The sequence below is a fragment of the Euprymna scolopes genome, chromosome 33, assembly GCF_053919585.1.
Source record: "Euprymna scolopes isolate OS-2025 chromosome 33, ASM5391958v1, whole genome shotgun sequence".
Classification (NCBI taxonomy): Eukaryota; Metazoa; Mollusca; class Cephalopoda; order Sepiida; family Sepiolidae; genus Euprymna; species Euprymna scolopes.
In genome coordinates, this window is record NC_136514.1 from 58809715 (window position 1) to 58832622 (window position 22908).

At 33.4% G+C, this 22908-nt stretch overlaps 1 protein-coding gene across 2 annotated transcripts in view; it reads right to left on the reverse strand.

Moving 5' to 3' along the window:
* LOC145258244 (uncharacterized) overlaps positions 1–22908 on the reverse strand; it is a 94948-nt gene that overhangs the window by 36188 nt on the left and 35852 nt on the right. For both annotated transcript variants that reach the window (XM_080116218.1, XM_080116217.1), the window contains 20 exons: positions 22052–22105; positions 19489–19542; positions 18373–18471; positions 17280–17378; positions 15889–16032; positions 14533–14631; positions 13156–13263; positions 12186–12239; positions 11914–12021; positions 10385–10429; positions 9282–9335; positions 8619–8717; positions 7227–7334; positions 6899–6952; positions 6001–6099; positions 5519–5617; positions 4462–4515; positions 3226–3279; positions 1215–1430; positions 855–908 (listed from right to left, as the gene is read on the reverse strand). In XM_080116218.1, the coding sequence (XP_079972344.1) occupies positions 855–908; positions 1215–1430; positions 3226–3279; positions 4462–4515; positions 5519–5617; positions 6001–6099; positions 6899–6952; positions 7227–7334; positions 8619–8717; positions 9282–9335; positions 10385–10429; positions 11914–12021; positions 12186–12239; positions 13156–13263; positions 14533–14631; positions 15889–16032; positions 17280–17378; positions 18373–18471; positions 19489–19542; positions 22052–22105 (1755 nt within the window). The remainder of the gene's footprint in view (positions 1–854; positions 909–1214; positions 1431–3225; positions 3280–4461; positions 4516–5518; positions 5618–6000; positions 6100–6898; positions 6953–7226; positions 7335–8618; positions 8718–9281; positions 9336–10384; positions 10430–11913; positions 12022–12185; positions 12240–13155; positions 13264–14532; positions 14632–15888; positions 16033–17279; positions 17379–18372; positions 18472–19488; positions 19543–22051; positions 22106–22908) is intronic.

Consider the following 22908-nt stretch of genomic DNA (forward strand, 5'->3'; position numbering starts at 1 on the left):
ACTGAGACGAAATGATTGCCAGTCGAAAAATGAGAAAGCAATAGGGAATAGGCTAAGGGTCGGTTTATGACAAACACTTGTTAACATTTGATTTAAAGATGAAGATGTTGTAATCGGTATGGAAGCAGTCCTATGGCATTAGGAACATCGAAAAAAGAACAGAACAATCTTTTTTTTAATTTTAAATATATATATATATATATATATATATATATATATATATATATATGTATGTATGTATGTATGCATGCATGTATGTATATATATATGTATATATATATATACAGATATATATATATATATATATATATATATATATATATAAAGAGAAAGAGAGAGAGAAATGTTTTGATGTATGTATGATTGAGTGTGGAATTGCATATACATTTATCAATGTGGCTGCAATGTGTATATGTATATTTTCTTATATATCGGTGTGTGTACATCTAAGTATATATATATATATATATATATATATGTGTGTGTGTGTGTGTGTGTGTGTGTGTGTGTGTGTGTGTGTGTGTGTGTATGTGTGTTTCCGAATTCAAAGTATATTATGTGTGCATATGTGATTATGCGCTTGAATGTATGTATGTGTGCGCCTTTCTTGATGTGGGTGTGGTCGTTTTATGAGAAGAAAATTTAACCACTGATTAGTACATAGATAACGCTAAGCTGACATGAATTATACTTGGAACCAAACTCAATAAGATCAAATAATCAGAAGTAACTTAAAAAAAAAAGAAAAGAGTCGTTTTGCTAAATATATGTGTGTGTGTGTGTGTGTGTGTGTGTGTGTGTGTGTGTGTGTGTGTGTGTGTGTGTGTGTGTTTATTTCTGAAAATTTTACTCACCTTAATACCGCGCTCTCCTGTGAATCCTTTTGGACCTGGTGGTCCAATGGGTCCCTAAATTTTCCAGAGAAGAAAATATCAATTTATCAATAAAATAAAATATTTAGAACATATTAATAGAAAAATAAAATACTATGTATTTATTTACAAGTATTAAAAGTATAGCAAAATACAACGTATCACAAGTATGACTACATAGTTACAACATATTTAAATTATGACGAAATAGTTATAACGTATTTATGCAATAATAACATAGTTTTATCTGTAATCACCGAATGGTATCATAGTTAATACGTATATATTAATAATAATCCAGCATTAACAGAATATTAATAGAATAACAAAATTGTAACTTACGGGAAGACCAATCATTCCTGGTTCTCCTGGTTGTCCAGGTGCTCCTCTTTCTCCAGGGGCACCAGGCTGACCGGGATCTCCAAAAATACCAGGTTCACCACGAGCACCTTTTTCTGGTTTTGGTCCCATGGGTCCAGGGACTCCGGGAAGGCCAACATGTCCGGGGCGTCCAGGACGTCCTGGGGAACCATCAGTTCCTTGCGGTCCGACATCTCCCTAAAATGTACAGGCAGGTATGTTTCAAGTTTGAACATTGAGTTAAAACATTCTCAAATACAATTCGTTCAACTATTATTGCTTTCACGTCTCGGGTCACTTCTCAAAGGAAATTTGGTAGTCTTAAAATTGATATTTTTTATATAGATTTTATCCGTTTGTGAGTCCGTCCGTCAATCATAAGTTTTTAAAGATGTAATAAATATATTGCGAAATTTTGCCTCATTTTGAAAAGTCGGAGATCTTTACTTTAAGAAATAGAGAATATTGCGTTATGATTAAATTAAAAAGTCTCAACAATTAAAATAGATGTCATAAACGGAAATCGAAGCCGAAACGCCTTCAATTTGAGGTTTTATTTGAACTTACTAATAAATAGAGCTTAACATGTTACCTTAACAACACAAGAATAACTTTAACCGGAAGTCATAGTTTAAAGAAGCAAATAACCAAAGCGTGACGTCACAGAAATAAATGGATATGTAGACATCGGAATCGGAGGAAGACAGAGAGGAGGGGAAAAGAGAAAATAGAAAGAGCAGAGAAAGCGCGTGCTAGAGCGAAAGGAACTCTTAACAAAAATGCAGGGCTCGTCAATCTTGCCAACGTTTGCAAGATGTCGAACAACTGTGGACCGTTGAACGAATTACGCACATAACAGCTGGTTATAACTGCAGACTAAGAAATAGTTAATTCGGAAAAGCAGGGATGTGCCATATTCTGTTGACTTTGAAGATATGTGTTAGCGACTTGGTATTGAAATGACCGGTAATAAATACCTTTTCTTTCAACAAAAAAGAAAACTCGTGTCAGATTTCTTTTTCTTTTTTTTTTTCTTTTTTTTTTTGCGAGACTTTTACACACAACGTCGGGTCCGAGTTAAAACGTAATAATAAATGGAAAAAATGTTAAAAGCGATAATAAAATGCAAATGAAAATGGGTATACATTATCAATAGCGTCGAAAATTATTTTAATAGTCGAAAACAATTTATTTTGCTTTGGCTACGTATTGAATGTAGTTCTTTCATATTTATATAATCCTTCACCAGGTCGCATTGTACAAATTTTAATTTGCCAGATGGTGACGAATATAGCAATATCAGAGACGAGTGTGTAAAAGTTAAGGTTGAGTTGGAATTTTTCATATGTTGAAAATTACGTAAGATAATGAAAACTTCCGTTGGAAATGAGACTAGAATAAGAAATATGTGAACAGGAAATTGAATCTGGATGGAAGTATATAATGACACGTAGGCTTGTCAGCTAAAAAGATTGTATCCAGTCGCAGTTTTTTTAAGTTTCGGTTCTGTTCAGTCCCAACTATCGAGGTGGAGATATGTAACCTTACAGTGCAGTGAATATATATATATATATATATATATATATATATATATATATATATATATATATATAAGTAAAAGAATACCTGTATATATATATATATATATATATATATATATATATTTGTTTACTGTTTTTTTTTTTAAAGAATACCAACAAAGTGCTCGACTACTAAGAAAACCTTTTTCGATATAAGAGCTTAATATTTTAAATATATATATATATATATATATATATATATATATATATATATATATATATATATATATATATATATATGCATATATATGTGTGTATATATATATACATATATATATATATATAAATTGATGAAAATATATTTTTTGATATACTTCCTACTTTTAATAGATCAACGTTTTCAAAGTAAAAGCTCGATCACTGTTAACATGTAACAACCAAACATGTGTGCGTGAAAGAAAAAGAAAACTTACTGTTTCTCCCTTTGGTCCAGGAGCTCCACTTTGACCTCTCAAACCAGGCAAACCCTATGAAAATAAAGGTTAACACTATTTAGCAAAATTCTGTTTCAAAGAATTATATAAGTAACTATTTAGCAAAATTCTGTTTCAAAGAATTATATAAGTAATTATTCCTTTTTTAAAAATTGACATTAAAAGCAGTGCAATTTTTGTTAAGGTTAAAAAAATATTAAGGTTAAAAAAATATTAAGGTTAAAAAATTATAAAATACTTAAGAAAATAAGTTTAATTTTTAGTAACATCATTTTTATTTTTAATGCATACAAATAAAATTTACTAAACAAATGTGTGTTTATTTTATTTAAACCATCCCTTGGTTTATAAACATATTTCAACTTAAATTTTAAACAACGCTTATATCACGAAAACACAATTCAATTCACGTAAAGCGCGTATCATCCGAACATCAAAATAAATATTTGTTTATTTTATTTTAAAAGCGTCTCAGCATTGTATTAGCTTATAAGCATATTTCAATTTATATATAATATATACTTTAATAATTTTGAAACAGAAATATCGGATTTCGTTACTGTTACTACGACGAAACCGATTATTTTTCAAACACACAACGATTTGTGAAAGGAGTTGTGTTTGAAGGCTATATCAAAGCTGTTTATAGGAAACACGGTGGACACGAGTTAGTACATAAAAGAATAATGAAGATGTTAAAAATAATTTTTATAATTTTCAATTATATTATGTTTATTTACCAAACATACTGCTTCGTAAAAAAATGGTATGTGTTGATGTCTCTAATTTTAGAGAGTCATATCTCTTCTTCAGAAAAGAAAAGAAAAAGAAACGTATATAATTGTTCGGTAAGACTTTTCTTTTGCTTGTTTAATTTTTTATTTATTTCTTTATTTTAAAATTATTGAACTGCGTTCATATAGACTTCAAACACTACTTGTTTTCACACTACGCATAATGCGTCAAGAAAACTACAACATCCTTCTCACACAACTATTTGATTGCATCCCTTCAATTGAAAAGAAAAGTTTAAATAAATAATTAAATTTTTATTATTTTATCAAGTACTTCATCAGATTAATATATCAACGGGATTTAAAAGATAAAACAAAAAAACAGTGGATAATATGGCTTTGGCATGCATGGAACTGAAAAAGCAAGTTATGTAATAGTTTATGAGTACAAAACGAAGGCGATTAATAATGGTATACTTACGACTGTTCCTGGAGTACCAGTTTCACCGTCGGCACCTTTGGATCCTGGGGCACCCTGAAAACAAATAAGAATGCAGTATATGAGATATGAGCAAATTGAAAACACACGAAATCAATAATAAACATATTGTGGATCTATTCACCCTAAATGAAAACTTCTTTTTCTATAAGTACCTATTTACAATGTCTCCCCACGGGACAGAGTTAGACACCAGGGTCGTTTTTTAACGTGGAGAAAAGGTATAAAAATAAAAATTGTCTCAGTCGTGAAGGATTTCTCCTCCACTGAAAGAGAACGAGAAATGGAAGTACCGCATCTGAAGAACAGATACTATATTTTGATCTTGGCCAAAGAGTAGACAGATTGCCGCCCACAGACAATTATTCATTATTTTATAATTCATCAAAGTTGTTATATGCAGAAAAGATATCAACAATATATATATATATATATATATATATATATATATATATGTATATATATATATATATATATATATATATATAATAGACTTTTAGCCCGTTATAAGAGGGAAAAAGTTATAACTTGTTGACATACAATAAGTGTTTTATACCAAATTGATGGCTGAATATGGTTAAATTTGCATCATTTTGCCTTAAATACTAATCCCTATTAATCCCTGTTAATCCCAAATCTGTGCATCGAACGGATACCATAATACTTAGTTCGCTGCACAAGAGTCCATACAAAATACAAAAAGATTTTCCAAGGAAAAGTGGGGCAGGCGGAGAGATAGATAAACAGACAGCCCAAGAAGAAAAAAAAGTATATACATCAATTTTATATAAATGCATGATATATATATATATATATATATATATATATATATATATATATATATATATATATATATATATATGTTAGCAAATTCTTATTGAGCCGTGCTCTTAAATAATAAAATTCTGACCAGACTTAACAACCGTCACACAACCCTCAAAGTATTGCATCTAATAAACACATTAACTATTATCCTCTAATGGGTGTGGACCTTGCTAAACGGTCACTCATAAGTACAAAAATTAAAATAAAAACTTACTCTTTCTCCATCAGGTCCAGCGGGTCCGACAGGTCCAACTGGGCCAGCAGCGCCAGCGGGTCCAGGTTCACCACGGTTTCCAGGGAAACCACGTTCTCCCTAAGAAAAAGGAAATTAATATTTTATAACTGATTATTATAATGAAGTGTTGAGTAAGTCCTATTTATTATTTATTAATACAATATATGTGTGTATATGTGTGTTTGCGTGTAACATAATTGTACATATAAATATAGATCTACAGACTATCAAATAACTGTACATAATACATTAAATAATATTTTAGATTTCCAGTTGTATTAAATCTTTGTCCATTACATTATTTTTTTTTTACAATTGCATTGTTTTACTATATGCCAGCCAATATGATAGCTGAATATAATAATTGTTTTAACGCCCATCACTGAGTTAGCAATGGTTGAATAACAAAAAAAAAAAAAAAAAAAAAAAAGAAGCTTATGATAGCTCGTAGTTGTACTTACACGAAGTCCAGGGCGTCCAGCAGCACCGGGAGGTCCGGGTGGTCCACCCTCACCAGGTTTTCCAGCTTCTCCAGGGGGTCCGGCCAGACCAGGGAATCCCTGTAATAGTAAATGGAAAAAATGTTATGCACCAACGATTCTGCTATGGTCAGAGTTGAAAAGCGTTCGTAGAAAGAGAATCTTGAGTTTACTTTCCCCTCCTTTCCCTTATTTGGTCCTTTACTACCCATTCGTTCATGTGCAATGATTTCTAACACAGATAAAGTTGCCTGTTGATTTAGTGAGTACTATATGGATATTTTATCCCCCTCATGATATTCATCATCATTCAATTGTCCATTTGTTTATCTAATTAACTCTAATCCTTAAGTAGCTTCGAGGCCTTCATAGAAGTGATTTTTTTCTGAATAATAATACGAACCGGCCATAGAATTTTGCGTGGGGTAGTTGGTCAATAATGTTGTAAGTAAACTTATAATGTCACCAAGAGCGAAATAACCACTCAAAGGTCTCTGTTCGTATGCCGTTTGATTCAAGTAGACGAGTAAATTGAATAGTTAAGAATAGTTAAGTTATTTCTCATGTGTAGTTTTTCCTATAATTACTGGAATCATGGAGATCATGTCGTTCATAAAATCTCTTTATGTCGTACATAAGATCTATTTATGTCGTACATAAGACATTCGTATTTCGTTATTTTCTCCCTTACAGCTATGCTTAACCCAAAATGACAAACATCTACTAAAGTTGCTTCTTTCATCATCTTCTCCATATAATAATGAAAAGTTGGACATTGTGTCGATTAAAGAATGAATGTACAAAAGTCGTAAAATATAAAAATTAATCCCACATGAAATGGGTTGCTAGATAAAATTTTAAAAAAAGAGAAAAAAATTACCTGTTGACCAGGTGGTCCAATGTTACCGGGTCCTCCTCTTTCTCCGGGTTCACCCTGAAAAAGAAAATAAGTAAAATGTCAATAGATAGATAGATAGATAGATAGATAGATAGATAGATAGATAGATAGATAGATAGATATGAAGAGAATGAGACAGAAAAAAGAGTTAGAAAGAGACGAATAGATAGATGTATATGAACAGAATGTGATAGATAGATCTACATATGCGAAAACGCGAGGAAGATTATCAACAAAGGATGTGAGTTTTAAAATAAATTGAATGCAAATGTATTTATTTTCGATTGTTCAAGATTATTCCGACACATACCTCGGGTCCGGGTTGTCCAATGGCTCCACGGGGACCGATTGGTCCACGATCTCCGGGAAGACCGACGGTTCCGATTTCGCCGTTTTTACCTTCCTTTCCTGGTGATCCCTGTCAAGGAAAAAATTCAAAATGGAAAAATTAATATCGGAAAATTGTAATAGAAGAAACGTTTACTTAAAGTACGTGTACCTACATCAAAATTGGGTTATCTACAGGAATAAACGTGAAGGTTGAACCAATCCTACAATTAACGATAAAGTCAAAAGGCCATATTTCAAATTAATTTAACTTTACAAAATAGATTATTTATATTCTGCTTATGTATATGCGACATTAGTCGAAATTTGGTGCTACTAAATCAGGCTGTCTGAAGATATTGGCTTCCCGACCTAAAATGCACCAAACTTTTTTATTTTTTCTTTCCCTTTATAAAATTTAGTCAGGTGTTTCAAAGTTAAAACCAAAAACAACAATTTTCATCTACAAAAGAACCAAACCAAACACCATGAAGAAGGAGAGCACTTTAGTCGGCAAAACATGCCTGGACAGCCCCATCGTCATTCCTCGTGTGACTCTTCCCCACCCCCTCAAGCTCGAGATGATAATCAAGTTCTTTTGCATGATGAGGATGTCATCAAGAGATCCGTAAAATGAAAGGGGGGAGGTCATCCTAGAATTACGATTACAGCAATATATTGAAACGTAGAAGGAAATGATAAATTATCAAATCGGCACAAAGGCCTGTTGCCAGTTTGTAGAATGGGCATTTTAAACCATTGTAATTTATTTCATACATATTCTGATGATTAATTTATAACATTTTTTTTTTCAGATTTTTAAAGTATCATTCATGTTTTTCTACAATGTTCTCACCCATATTGATCAGAAAACGATCTTCTTTAATCAACAGAAAAAGAGCCATCTTCCATAATAATAGTGCTCGTCCTTACACAACACTGCTGACAGATCTAATAGAAAAATTAGGTTGGAAAATCCTGTCTCATCCTGCATATTCTCCTGACCTTGTCCCCTCAGATTATCACTTATTTCGAGCATAACAAAACCATTTATATGGTTTTAGGTTAACATTAGGAGGAGATTTAACGTGGGTTAGATTCCTATTCTACATTAAAACCTAAAGAATTGTTCAAGCGAAACGTTTATAATCCTCTTGTAAGATGAAATCAAATTAGTTTTGTTATGAATGGAGGTTTTGAAAGTTTTTCATTTTCAAAATAAATATAATATTTTCACATTAAATCGGCAATAACTTTTGCACTAGACTCTGAAATAAATAATTTATTACCCCAGTCATAGCACCAAATGTTTTTGTTAAATGCAATTATACGTTCAATAATTAAAACAAAAAAGAAAAAAAAAACAAATACTTACAATTTCGCCTTTGCTGCCAGGAGGTCCTTGGGGTCCGGGAGGTCCCTGAATACCAGGTGGTCCCATCTCTCCAGGGTTTCCGTCGTTGCCAGGGGCTCCCTGTAATTTGGAGAAAATTAGACATATTTTACCTCGAAAACAAAACAACAACAATAACAACAACGAAAACAACAACAACAACAACAACAACAACAATAATAATAATAATAATAATAATAATAATAATAATAATCCCTGACTCCTGAAAAAGTTGTCAATTTCTGATTCGTTTATTTTTATCAGATATTTACTTACATTTATTTTAAATATAATACAGTATAACAGAAATACTTAACTACGCGTAATATATATGACCGTTTTTAACACAGATTTCGTAAAAAGATTTAGCGCAGACAGACGCTGACCATCCGCTTCGTCGCTTTAACAAATGTAATTAATTTTGTTAATTTAGACAAATAGTTATGCATTTTCTCAATGATGATAAATTTATCGAGCTTTAATGTTTTTTAAAATATTTTGAATGATATTTTTTTATTTGAATTTCTCATTTTATGTATTTTATTGCTGCCAATATGGTGGGTTTATAGACTATGAAAGCATTTACGGTTAAATGTTCTGAATAGACTCATGGTTCTAAAACTACAGTGTCTTTTCTGTACTTACAGGGGGTCCAGCAGGTCCTGAACGTCCGTCAGGTCCGGGGGCTCCAGGAATTCCCTTTAGGAAGAAAAAGAGAGAATAAGTCAATAATAAAAATAATATAATGTGTATAAGTTATACATGTATGTGTGCGTGTGTGTGCAGAGTGAGTGAGAGAGAGAGAGAGAGAGAGAGAGAGAGAGAGAGTTTCAAAACCGTCCATATGTATTATCTCGTATACATATATAAAGTGATTAATATAATGGATAGATCGGTAGATATTGATATGTCAATATTTATCTATACACGCATATATATATATATATATATATATATATATATATATATATATATATATATATATATATATTATAATAATTTTTAAATACCTACAGACACTAACGTTTCATCCTTTCGGGAATCATCAATGCAAAGAGTTACGATTACAGCCGGTCGTGTGATTCGAACCTGGTCACGAAGCCATCTATGACTCCATTAGCAGGGAACATACCACACGGCCAACGTTAACCGCGACAAATTAAGTTGAAATTTAAACATTTATTATTAAATGTCGAGACGTCCGTCCAGAGTGATCTAATGATTATAATATCATATCGTGGCATGATGAGTAAATCACTGTGATAGAATTCACAGAGTGCTAGTCCTGACAGTACACCATGCTGATGAACCGCGGTTACAGCGAAACGCGTTTCCCTGGATAACTGTTTTATCTATAAATAAAAATAATATATATACTACACGTTTTAGCCCTTTAAAACGGGCAAATGTTATAACCTGTTGACTTAGGATGATTGCTTTATGATATTAGAATAATTGCTTTATGCTTGAATATGATTAAATTTGTGCCCATTTTTGTATTAAACACAGATCTCTATTAATCCCTAACTGTATATCGAACACATATTATAATACTTAGTTCGCTGTACCTTATCATAACAAAGGAACATACAAAAATTCTAGCTAGATCGACTAGTAGCTTCTGTGAAAAAATAGGACGGACAAACAATCAAAGAGAGTAAGATATATATATATGTGTGTGTGTGTGTGTGTGTGCGTGCGCGCGCACGCGCGTGTGCATGCAGTATATGTCTCCATGTTATACTTACTCTTTGGCCTCGGGCTCCAGGGGGTCCAGGGCGTCCGTTCTCTCCCTAAGAAAAAATACAGGATATAAGTTTTAATAGTGGTATAATGATTATGTCAAGATCGTATAGATAAGGACTGAAAATGGTCGTTTAAATGATTAAAAGACGTTTATAATATCAATGGTTAAAAATTGGTTGCATTATTTTATAATCGTTCAATATATTACATAATCTGACCGCTCGTGGTGCTTCTGCCGGGCTTCTTTACGCGACTAATCAAAATAGACAGTGAGATCTCGACAAAGAAATGATCCGCACGAACATCATAGTACTTGCTGTTAAAGACACTTTTCTGAAATCTGTCGTTTCTTTTACTTTTCGATATACATGTGCAGCGATATTGGAGTTGGGTTTGTAAAAATAAGATTACAAACGGAGAATTCCGCTCTAGGTTAGCTTAAGTTAGCAAACGGAATTCTCCATTAAAAGTTAAGGTATATGGTTGAGTTACTTATACATCGGCGTGGCAGAGAAGCGAGATCGGATCCATCTGGGTGTTCGGCTTCGCTGGTTTTCGATGCTTATACTATCCTACTTTGATTTTCAAGAAGATGCAGTTCACGCGCATGTACTTGGTATCAGATGCTTTAAAAGGTAAACTAAATCCCAGAACAACAAAAATTGAGTTATTTGTTGTTCGTTTCAATTGCTTTCTAATATTTCAGCCACAAAAAAAAAAAAAAACAAGAAGAAATAAACATCACTCGTATTATTTGGATTATTTGGACTACTGTTACTTTCTGTAAAATTTCGGTCGATATAACCTCCAACCTTCCTTAGGTATATTTTGTCGAAATCAGAAATCTTTCCGTCAAACTCGGGAATCTGCACGGAATTTCGAACGGAATACTCTATTTAACCCAGGAGCTAACATACATTCGTTTTGTCAGTCATGATCAGATAGAAGTCCTAAGTAATTCGCAATTTTATTATGCGTGCTTTGACGGGAGACGCTTGAAGAAGGTCGAAGGTTACATCGATCAAAACGTTGTGAAAATAACACTCAAGATGAGAACAATAGTTCGAATAATCCAAATAATACGCATTATCAATCCTCATCTCAAAACATTAGAAACAGCTCTATAACTGTTGTATTCCCACCGTTGAGAGACATCACTACTCAATCAGCTAACTATTTACGCGTCAATGATTGCCTCTGTTGAGAAGAAGGACGATTACGAGACATCTGGTCGGGATCCAATATCTCCGCACACGATTCTACAGCTGTCTCACGATAATTAACACATATTAGTGTCATGTTTATTTAAAGTGATCATCGTTTTTTCTTAAAACGATCTTTATATTTAATTTATTCCGTTTAAAGAAAACATTACAATTAAAAAAAATTCCAATATAAAATTAAAACATTTAAAAAAGTAAAATCTTCAAAAGACAAAACAAATTTAGGCACAAGGCCCTATAAGATCTGGGGAGGGGAGTGTTGCAGGGTCTTTGTAACTAAAACGATCTTGATTAAACTTAGTACTTACAGAAACACCAGTGTCTCCTCTGTTTCCACGAGGTCCACGTTCTCCTTCAGTTCCTTTTGGTCCTGGAATTCCATCGGCACCAGGAAGACCACGCTCTCCGGGGGCTCCCTAAAATAGCAAATGAAAAAAGGAATCTATAAGAAAAGGTGACACATGAAAAAATTATATAATATATAAAATGGCATAGATAGATAGATAGATAGATAGATAGATAGATAGATAGATAGATAAACAAAAATCCGAATGTAAAATTTAAAAAAATGTTTACTTACGCGTTCTCCAACTGCGCCTGGAGGTCCTGGGGGGCCAATTCCTCCGCGTTGTCCCTATAAAAGAATTTTAAATGTTAATATCCACGTTCTATTTTAAATTATAGGAAACATTTCTACACATTCTATTGATTATTTTACAAACAATCGGATTTGTCAGAGACATCTTTTTACTTGAATTTCATGACGTACTTTACTTCATGTCATGACGTCACGTTCTTACATTTGTAAATGATAATTCGTTTTCCTGGTCGTTTTCAGTTTATATTCAAATATATAAGGTCATGAACGATTTCATGAATATACATTTGATAATTGGATATTCCATGAAGCTGCAGTGAGGCTCTATCTGAAAGGATATCGACAGTTTATATGGAAGGTATGTTTTCTTGATACGACATTAATTCGATTTTGAGTTGCATATTTATCTTTTGAATAAAGGGCAGTTGTTTGTGCGTTTGTATGTTCTTTCGTCTAGCTAAAACTGCAAAAATACACAACAAACCCCTTTTTTTTAATCAACGTAACTCCGGAAAAATAATATCTAAAATTTAGAAAAAACAATGCCTCATTTCTTTGGCCATCTACATCATTTGATGTTATCAAAGCTTTAACATGATTTTGATGTTATCATGTATTAATGCAGCCCTGAAAATGAGTCAGCATTTTTTTTTTTTTTTTTTCAAATTGAAAAACGCTAACTTCGGGTTCTATTTATCATTTATTAACTAGTGTAATTTTTCTACAAAGAAAGAGGATGGTGGTAATGAGAGAAATTTAGTTTGAGTAGTGCTCTGGAGGCATCCTCAATTTTATTTGGCGCTTTCAGTAGCGCTCTGAAGTCCTCCTAAGCTTTATTTTTTACTCCTTACTATATATATATATTCATTACATCTTATGCGATCGAGCGACCCTATCTTCTGAGAAACGGGTGATCAACCATTAAGTATTAAATAAGAAAAGTACTCCTTACTCGTTTGCCTTCGGATCCCTGTGGTCCTGGTGCACCACGGTCACCGCCAGGTCCTCGTTGTCCCTTGGTTCCACTTGGGCCTTTGTAACCTTGATTTCCGGGATCACCCTACAGCAGAGAAAAGAAAATACAATAAAAGAAGATGTAAATAAAACAACAACAAAAAAATGACATACTAATAAATTTAGTTTGTTATGAACGAAGTATTAAGTTGACAGAAATACACGATGAGTCCAAGAATTTAGTAACTCCCGGTAGTTATTGTTGAACAATGATTAGTGATTTTATAGTCCACTTACAAATTTCTAAATAATTATTTAAAGGTTTAAATATTGAGCTTCATCTGTAATTTGACTGGCTCCAACCTTTATTCTTCTCTGCTACCGCTCTCTCACAGACGTCATGTTGCTAGTCTCTTTCTTTTAATAAATACTATTATGACATGTCTTTCTCAGAATTGTCTGATCAATCCCTGCTTCCTTTGTTCCAGACCATTTGACTCGTTGTATAGTCGTCTTCATCAACTCGTTGTTTTGGCACCTAATTATAATACAGCTTCATATTTCAGTAATTTCTTTCCAGGAACTGCAAGCTTGTGCAACACTTCCCGCTGACTGCTTTCCTCCTAACTACAGCCTTAGTCTTTTAAAGTTTAAAGACATCTCTTGTCTGTACGATAATCAAGTATCATTTATGTTACTTCCTTACATCAAGTAGTTTCATGCCTTCTTTTGGACGATTTCCATGATAAGAAATTACAGTTTTTTTTATGCTGAACATTTCTGAATACTTTTGCATGAAATTTGGCTTTGATATTATATGGTGTTCATTTGTTAAAAAAAAATTTGCTGACGGGATTTTCGTGTAACTACTTGACTTTATTAAACTATATTTTAAAAAATATCTTCGAAACATGTGTAAGTTTCTCTTTGCTTCGAAACTGACATTAAATCATAGTATGATATGACTCTTATATGTAATTTTATTTATTTATAGCTCTTTTTGATGATATAATTATTTAAAGGTTTGAATACTGAGTTTCACTTTGCTAAGGAATTTGATTTCCACCAGAATTGACTTGAAGTTTATGAAATAAATGTCTTTATATTATCACATATGCACGCATATATATATGTGTGTGTGTGTGTGTGTGTGTGTGTGTGTGTGTGTGTGTGTGTGTGCGTGTGTGTGAAACGGAAATACGAGTACTTTGTTACAAAACTATTTCTTTTAAGATATAAAACATCCACAAAAACACTCATTCCATATATAAATATGGAATGAGTGTTTTCTGGATGTTTTATTTCTTAAAAGAAATAGTTATGTAACAAAGTACTCGTATTTCCGTTTCAGTTGTGATTAGGTATTTCTACTTACCCTAGCGCCTTTGGGTCCGGTTTTTCCTGGGCTACCAACAGGTCCTGGTGTTCCCCTAGGTCCAGGGAAACCGGGTGGGCCAGTTTGTCCGGTGTCACCCTACAATAACAAACACAAACATAATTTTTTAAAAAAATACAACTTCTCAGATAACATATAACAAATAAATTAACAACGATTTTTTAAATACATAAAATATTCCTTGTTTAAAGTGATAAGCACGTTTAATTTTTACGATCATCAACACGTTTATGAAATCGACAACATGGGCAGAAAAAGGCCGATTGGGTATTTATGTTAACCTTGATTAAACTATTATTTACTAATATTTTATTCGTAGACAAGGTTTAAAAACTAATTAATCATTAGTCGGCCATTTTTTTTTTGTACATAAAATGCTGGAAGTGGAAAAATAGTCAAACTTCCTGTACCTTGTCGTTCAGTCATTTCATAAAAGAGCCCTTCTATTTCATTTATTTTGTTTATTTTTGTAAAACGAAAGAGATATTTAAAACATTTTAATTATTAGATTAGAAAAAATATTATCAAAAAAAAATAATGACAAATAAATCAAGCCACAGAAATAAGTTACATCAGGGAGAAAGGAGAGCATTAACCAGAACTCCACTGAAAGGATGCAAGAGTATCTGGCATAAACACGCTGAAACACTGGTTCTCGTTAGATCATCGAAGTTAAGCAACATTGCCTAGCCAGTATCCGGCATCCCACTTTGTCTCTAGCTGTCTCAACTCTTACCTATCACGGGATCAAACTACTTTGAACGAGAGTGTGAGGCTGACTCTGTGCAAACCAGCGTGTCGTTCATCATCCCTAGGATGACCAGATGGTCTTTGTCGTTCGAACTCTTCTTACAATAGTACTGGAACCTTGAGAGGACGTATTGCCACCCAAATCCCAGAGAATACCAATGGTCGTTGCCATTGAGAAATCAAAGATAAGTGCACTTTGTATGACGAGGCGAATTTTGTATTTACTCATATACAAATCAATACACATTAGTGTTTATAGACTGGAAGATATATATATATATATATATATATATATATATATATATATATATATATGTGTGTGTGTGTGTGTGTGTGTGTGTGTGTGTGTGTGTGTGTGACGATTACTATAGATTGATTGAGATTGGTCAACGGTGAAGTACCACCATTCCTATGAAAATTAATGAATGGCTGAAATGCTAATTTTATTACCGCACATCACGTTAAACTTATGTTAAAAATAATATTCGTCTTCCACTAGAACTTCCAAATACTCTCACATGACGACGGTCGTATATGTTTTCTCTGGCAATGAATAAAGCTTAAAGTTTTTCGAAAATTACTCACACGTCCGCCTTTCTCTCCGTTTGGTCCATCAAGTCCACGTGGTCCAGTGGTACCGGATTCACCAGCAGATCCTGGAACACCGTTCTCTCCTCGAGGTCCTTGGGGTCCGACAGCACCCTTAGGTCCATGAGCACCAGCTTCACCCTTTAGAAAAAATAAAATAAGTATTTTTTAATTAATAACATCATTGAATAAATCAAATGTATAAACGGTATTGAATTGCGTCATTGTTATCCTGATCTCCCCTATTGTGTCACTACATGAACTCTTCCCGGCATTATAAATTGTGATAATAGTGGTAACAGACAGAATCACTATGACCAATCTAGAAGCAGTTTCTGGCAACATATTACTTGTGTATTTCCTGTAAATACATACGCTTGTTAACTCTACCTCCTAGTTGTCTTATTTTTATCGGTCTTTTAAGGCCACAATACGTATCTTATTCTATGTTAATAGAAAAAAACGTATATCCCTACTTCTAATAACGCAGTACAGGCTGCTGTGAATTCTTTCGCGAAATAAAAATTATTATTTATTTATTTATTTATTTATTTATTTTGCCAACACATGAAAAATTATTCTAATGATTACGTCACGTTATTGTTTCTAATATATCTATTTCACCTTCTTCTACTCTTTCAATTCTTCTTTCTTTAATTTCTCTTCTTCTTCTTCATGCAGTTTTGGTATTTAAGATGTTGTGAATATATCTGATCCCAGAGTAGGTAAAACACGAAAATAGGTCCCATGTCTACTCTCGATCCCAGATGATATTAGTGCCGCGTTATCGAGTTAGTGCAAGAGATAGCCCTATGTAGTATGCCGAGCGCGTACGGCATCCACAATCTCACCAATACTAAGTTTCTAATGAAGCACAATTGAGGGGGTCTTTCCATTCACTGGCGTTAAGCTATTCATAAAAGAGTCAATATTTCGATTTCTAAATAAAATAACATTTTACCTTCAATTTGTGTATTCTAACCCATTGTTTTTAGTTATTACAAGATGTTTTAACTCAATAGTACAAAAAAATAGATACCCTGGGATTTAGTAGCTTGCAAGATTGAACATATTGAAAGATAATCTTTTTCAAAAAATGCATAATCTTCCATTGTTTTATTAGTTTTATGTGCAAAATATCTTTAAGTTTGTCTCCCTGATATCCATTATCCATTTATTCACTTTATCTTTTAAAAAAAAGGGAACACATTTTACAATATGTTTACATTCTCATAAAAATAGACATTTTGTCTGTCACAATTTTTTAAACGTAATATATGCGTTGCGGAATTTAATTAATTTCGAAATACCAGATATCTCAACTACTTTTAGAAATAAGGAATATTGCATTAGTAATAGATTTTCAATAAAACGAAATAAGAAATTACCTTTGCTCCGGGAGTACCGGGGAATCCTGGGGGTCCTGGTTTGCCAACACTGCCTGGGGGTCCGTTGTTACCAGAGAGACCATCTACACCACGAAGACCCTAGGAAAGTAAACAAAGTCATAAATAATTTGCTAGACAATTTATGTTTAGGCATTGATATGGCTTTATACAATTATCGTGTGACAAAAAAAAAATTACTTTAAATTTTGGGCAATTATTCGTCGCGCGATTTGTTATCTGCATTTGTTTGAAGGACATCTGAGAATGCCAAGCGCTGCGATTTGTCGACATATGCTTTGCATATACTATCTCGACCGAACGTGCATACCTTGTGAGGGAAACGATGAATTCTGGAAAGAAGAAACTAAATAAGTTTTTGCAGCTTTGAAAAGAAGTCACTTGCATGAGGGGGAAAATACCGATTCCTCCACATCCCATGTGTGGTCTTCGAGAAATCTTTCTTCGCACATTTATTCTCTCATTCTTCACCATCTTTCTGTACTTCAACTCCCGGAAATCACTCTACTTTTCAAGTTCTCTGACAGGGGAAGCTGCTTACGGTTTCTTTTGGGGGCTGCCATCTACATCCGTCTGAAATATCTTCGTCTGCGCTGGGTCGAGTAGCTTAATGCCTTTTATTGTTATTTTCTTCTTCATCTCAAATAGTACGCGTTTATTATGTGCGCACCTGATGTTTTCAGACGTGTGATTGCTTACTGGTAATAATATGTAGAGGATACTATAATCTGACATCTCCCCACGAGGGAGGAGGTTGAGATTATTGATCGATCGAGCAGGAGAAACACTCCGCAGACTTCGACTGGAAATTGTTGGAATCCTGGGGAGGCTTATTGTCACTCACATTCCAGTGAGAGCCCCCGGCCTTTATCAACGAGAATGGTAAAAACCTGGTGTGAGAACACCAAGTAAGATGCAATGATGATGGAAAGAAAGGGATAATATTGTAAATAAAAAGAGAGATGCTGTCACTCGGATTCCAAGGAACACCATCTGTTTTTGCCAATGAGAGATAAATTGTTTACTCACACCTAGAGCACTGGGAATAATAATATACTAATATACGTTTACTTACAGTTGATCCAGAAGATCCCTGTCGTCCTCTCTCTCCAGGAGCACCACGGGGTCCAGCTCCACCTGGAGCTCCAACGCCTCCCATGTCACCCATAGCTCCCTAATTTGGAAAAAAAATAAAACAAAAGTTTAAAATTAACAATAGATTAAATTCACTTCAATAGATGTTATATTAAAGACGGGCATATTGATATATTAAAACACTACTATAATTAGTAATTTCCGAGATGTTTTACAAGATGATATATGATGTTTCAACCATTGTATTCGCTTTTAATGATATTAAACAAGTACACAGTAACTGAATCGATAATTGAAATTAGTTTAATTTTAATATATCTTCAAATTTTGAATAGTGATTTAGTGTTCAATTTTATTTGAATATATTAAAACGGATAAATTCAGACGCGTTTATTCTATAACACACTATTGATAAATATGAACTCGAAATATTAGAAGCGTCATTTAAACTAAAATAAAACAAATTTCATTATTTCATCCCATAATAACGAACATTTCTGTAAAGGTCTGAGGAAGCTACAGACGGCCACCAAAAAACGGCCGGGTAGCTGAAACAATAATGTAACTTAACAGAAAGATATGGTAATAAAAAATAAAACGTATATATATATATATATATATATATATATATATATATATATATATATATATATATATGTTTCAAATTAATTCGATTTAATTACTCGCGATGATGAATCCAGACTCGAAAGTACTTGGGCCTACGCTGTCTGTGGCAAATACATCAGCCAGTTATGCCTAAAGCAAGAAAATTAACTAGATGATTAGAAAGAATCCACACCAGAATGAATACCCACCCACTATATTATTGACAGAGCAGCTACTACAAGCTGATCTTATCCTGACGGCAAAAAAAAGTTCCACATTCGACATAACAGTGATATTAGATGAAATTTAAAAAAATACTTTTCTGCTGCATTGCAAGGTGTGTATGGTGATAACGTAAGTACGAACATGTCATTGCTTAGCGTCTTTTATATAGATAAATGGTTCTAGTTAAAAAAAGAAAAAAGAAGATCAATAATCGAAATAGTGAATGCTTATTGACACCAGAAATTGTATTTAGATATTGGCTTACCTTTGGTCCATCAACACCAGGTGCTCCTGGTTTTCCGGAGAAACCACTGAAACCCTGTAAAAATCAAAGAAAGAATAATTATTGATTGCACAAAAAATTATATATATATATATATATATATATATATATATATATATATATATATATATATATATATATAAAGTATATCTAAATTTTGGTATGATCATGAAACACTGCTGGGACTGTCTGGGTTAGTGGTAATGATGCTTCGACCCCGAATCAAAACCTGAACCCAGAGTCATCATCCGATGAATGCTTTATTGTGAACAATGTTGCATTACAAACAGCAGTCGTTGTATAAACATTTATTATAATAATAATAATAATAATAATAATGATAATGATAATAATAATAATAATTATTATTATTATCATTATTATTATTATTATTATTATTATTATTATCATTATTAAGGTCTCAAAAAACTGACAAATTGTAGACTTCTCAGTACCCTGGGGCATGAACGTGAGAGAGAAGGAGAACGAGAAGTGGAGCAATTATGCTCCATTGACCTTGGAGATAGGGCGTATACACGGAGTTAAAATACAAATACTCCCGGTCGTAGTTGGTACGCTAGGAGTAGTATCAAGTTGTCTAGAAAGACAATTGAAAAAAACTACGAATCCCCGCTATTGTAGGAACTATCAACATCCTTAGGAAAACCCTTGATCTTTCAATCTCCTCGTTTGGAGCCGAGATTGAGGGAAGTCCTCTGGAAATGAATCCCATCTCTTTTCAGGGAGACGTTGATAAACGAAATCAGAATTATTATTATTATTAAGTATATCTAAATTTTGGTAACCTCATACGTGCCCCGGAGTAAACATTTTTAGTAGCCTTGATCAAGTTTTTTGTTTGTTTTCGCAGTTTGTATATTTGTGTGTGTGTGTGTGTGTGTGTGTGTGTGTGTGTGTGTGTGTGTGTGTGTGTGTGTGTGTGTGTGTGTGTGTGTGTGTGTGTGTGTAACTCTAAGCTTTATGGTATTATTCTATTGAACATCTTTATACATAGATGAGTGCAGTGTGAATCCTTGGGTTCGATGGACTATAAACGATTTTTATCAAAATAATGATATGAAATACATTTTATTTTTTACATAGTTATTACACTTGTAGAAGTTTTGTGACATATTGAGGATTTATTTTGTGTGGTTTTTTTTTATTCTTTTTCAGCTCAACAAGGCATATTGCTATTTGAAGCATAAGTGGCTGCTATTTGGGATCATGTCTAAAAAGGGACTATGGGGAGTTGAACAACAAGATGTCTGGTCACATTATATTTAAACTACTGCGGTTTAGTACAGACTGAGAAGCAGAAAACAATGGGTTAATTCCAAAGTTTAACAGCCTGAAGGAAGAAACTATTAGAATATGAAGCTTTCTAACATCTAGGGACCTCAAGAGTGAAAGGTTGGGATTCAGATACTTGTCGGATTAGTCGGAATTATGTACGTCGTGGGGTATGTATGAACTACTATGAGTTCATCAGAGCACATTCCATTAATGTACTTGTGAAACAAGCACAGGGACACGATCTTACGGCGATAAGACAAAGGACGGTGCCTGACTGATAGCACGAGACCTATTAGATTTGAAACTTTTTTGGACGCTGTCTAAGAGTGAGAGACTAGTGTTAGATGCTTCAGCCCAGATGTGGCAACAATACTGCATGCATAGGCGAATTGTGCCTTTGTTTATTTGTTGGATGTCATTCTCTCGTGCACTTCTCGTATTATGCATTTATGATCCGCTTTTCGCTGCAACAGGGTTAAACATGAGATCAGTTCAATATAAGGGTAGAAATATAGCTCCTCCTAGAGGGCACTCTAATATCTTACAAAATATCCTGGATTTTAACCGTCAACGTTCCCCGGTAAGGGCACCGCATGCAACCAGCAATAAATCAATACTTCTATCCCGAATGATGGAGTAATGTCTATGATGATGGCTTCATATGACTGAACAGAATCATGTGTTTAAACATAAGCTTAAGTACTTTAGTACCAATTTGCACTAATAGTCAATTAAATCAAGTCTTCGCTAGTGAGGAGTGTACCTTGTGACCCCAACAACCCTTTTTTTTAACGATTTACCAAAGATTGAATGGACCCATTTGTATGGTAAACGGCCATCTTTTATTTTTATTGTGGGGAGGGGATACTGTTATCAAGGCTTGGGGGCCACTCGAGGATTAATGAGTGTTAGGTAGACTGTGAAACACCACCGTGACGATCAGTAATGTTATAACTTGGGTAGGATTTAAGTATGTATAAGTACGGCTCAACAAGAACATATTTACATTAAACTTGACAACAATCATATTATAGTCAAGTGGAAAGCAGTCCGGTGGTATTGTGTTCCACAAACGGACAAGAAAGAAACTTTGTTCTTTGAATTTTCATTTAGCTTGCGGCACATAAAATATAAATGTCTATGCACAACCGAGTTCGATAGGTGATCGATCGATTGAAGTTTTGGCTTAACATCCATGCAGTATAAATATTCGCGTTTCATAAAAAAGTATTAATACAAGTATACTTACTCTGTGTCCTTTGGGTCCGGGTAAACCGGGAATTCCAGGGGGACCACGGGATCCCTAAGAAGAAGACAAAATGGAGTAAATGAGATGACTATATTTTCTGAATCATTAAAGTATATACGAAAAGATATAATGTTTTCAAAATAATTTCCGCGTTCATCCTCATAGGGGATCGTCAGACTATAATGTATGGAAATTAGATTACATTGTGTTTATATATATATATATATATATATATATATATATATATATATATATATATATATATATATATATATATATATACTCTTGCTGTCCAGTTCAGCCGTATATATATATATATATATATATATATATATATATATATATACGGCTTAACTTCCATGGTCGAGTGTCAACACGACGGCTCAAGGCTCAATCCTTGGCTTGGGAGAGATGCTGGTCTAGCGGCACTGATGAGTTGTGGTACAACAAACAGGACTGTATGTCGATGACTACAAATATATTTTAAGCCCCCCTCTTTGGGTAGAGCACTGTCGTAAATAATCTCACCCGCTACTTAATCGGCTGAAAATGCGAAGCTCGTGGTTTTTTTGTTTATGAACATGCGATTTGAGCACTATAAAAGTGGTGGCGGGTGTCTATGTCGATGACTACAAATATATATATATATATATATATATATATATATATATATATATATATATATATATATATATATATATATATAGGGAGATGAAATGTTGAAGATTCTGTGGAGGATAATTGTCATACATTTTCATAAATTACTGCCAGTCTCTACTCGCGTATTGAGCGTTAAATAAATACTGAAAATCGATGTATAAAACATTATATTCCGTTAAAAAATGTTATATAGAGAC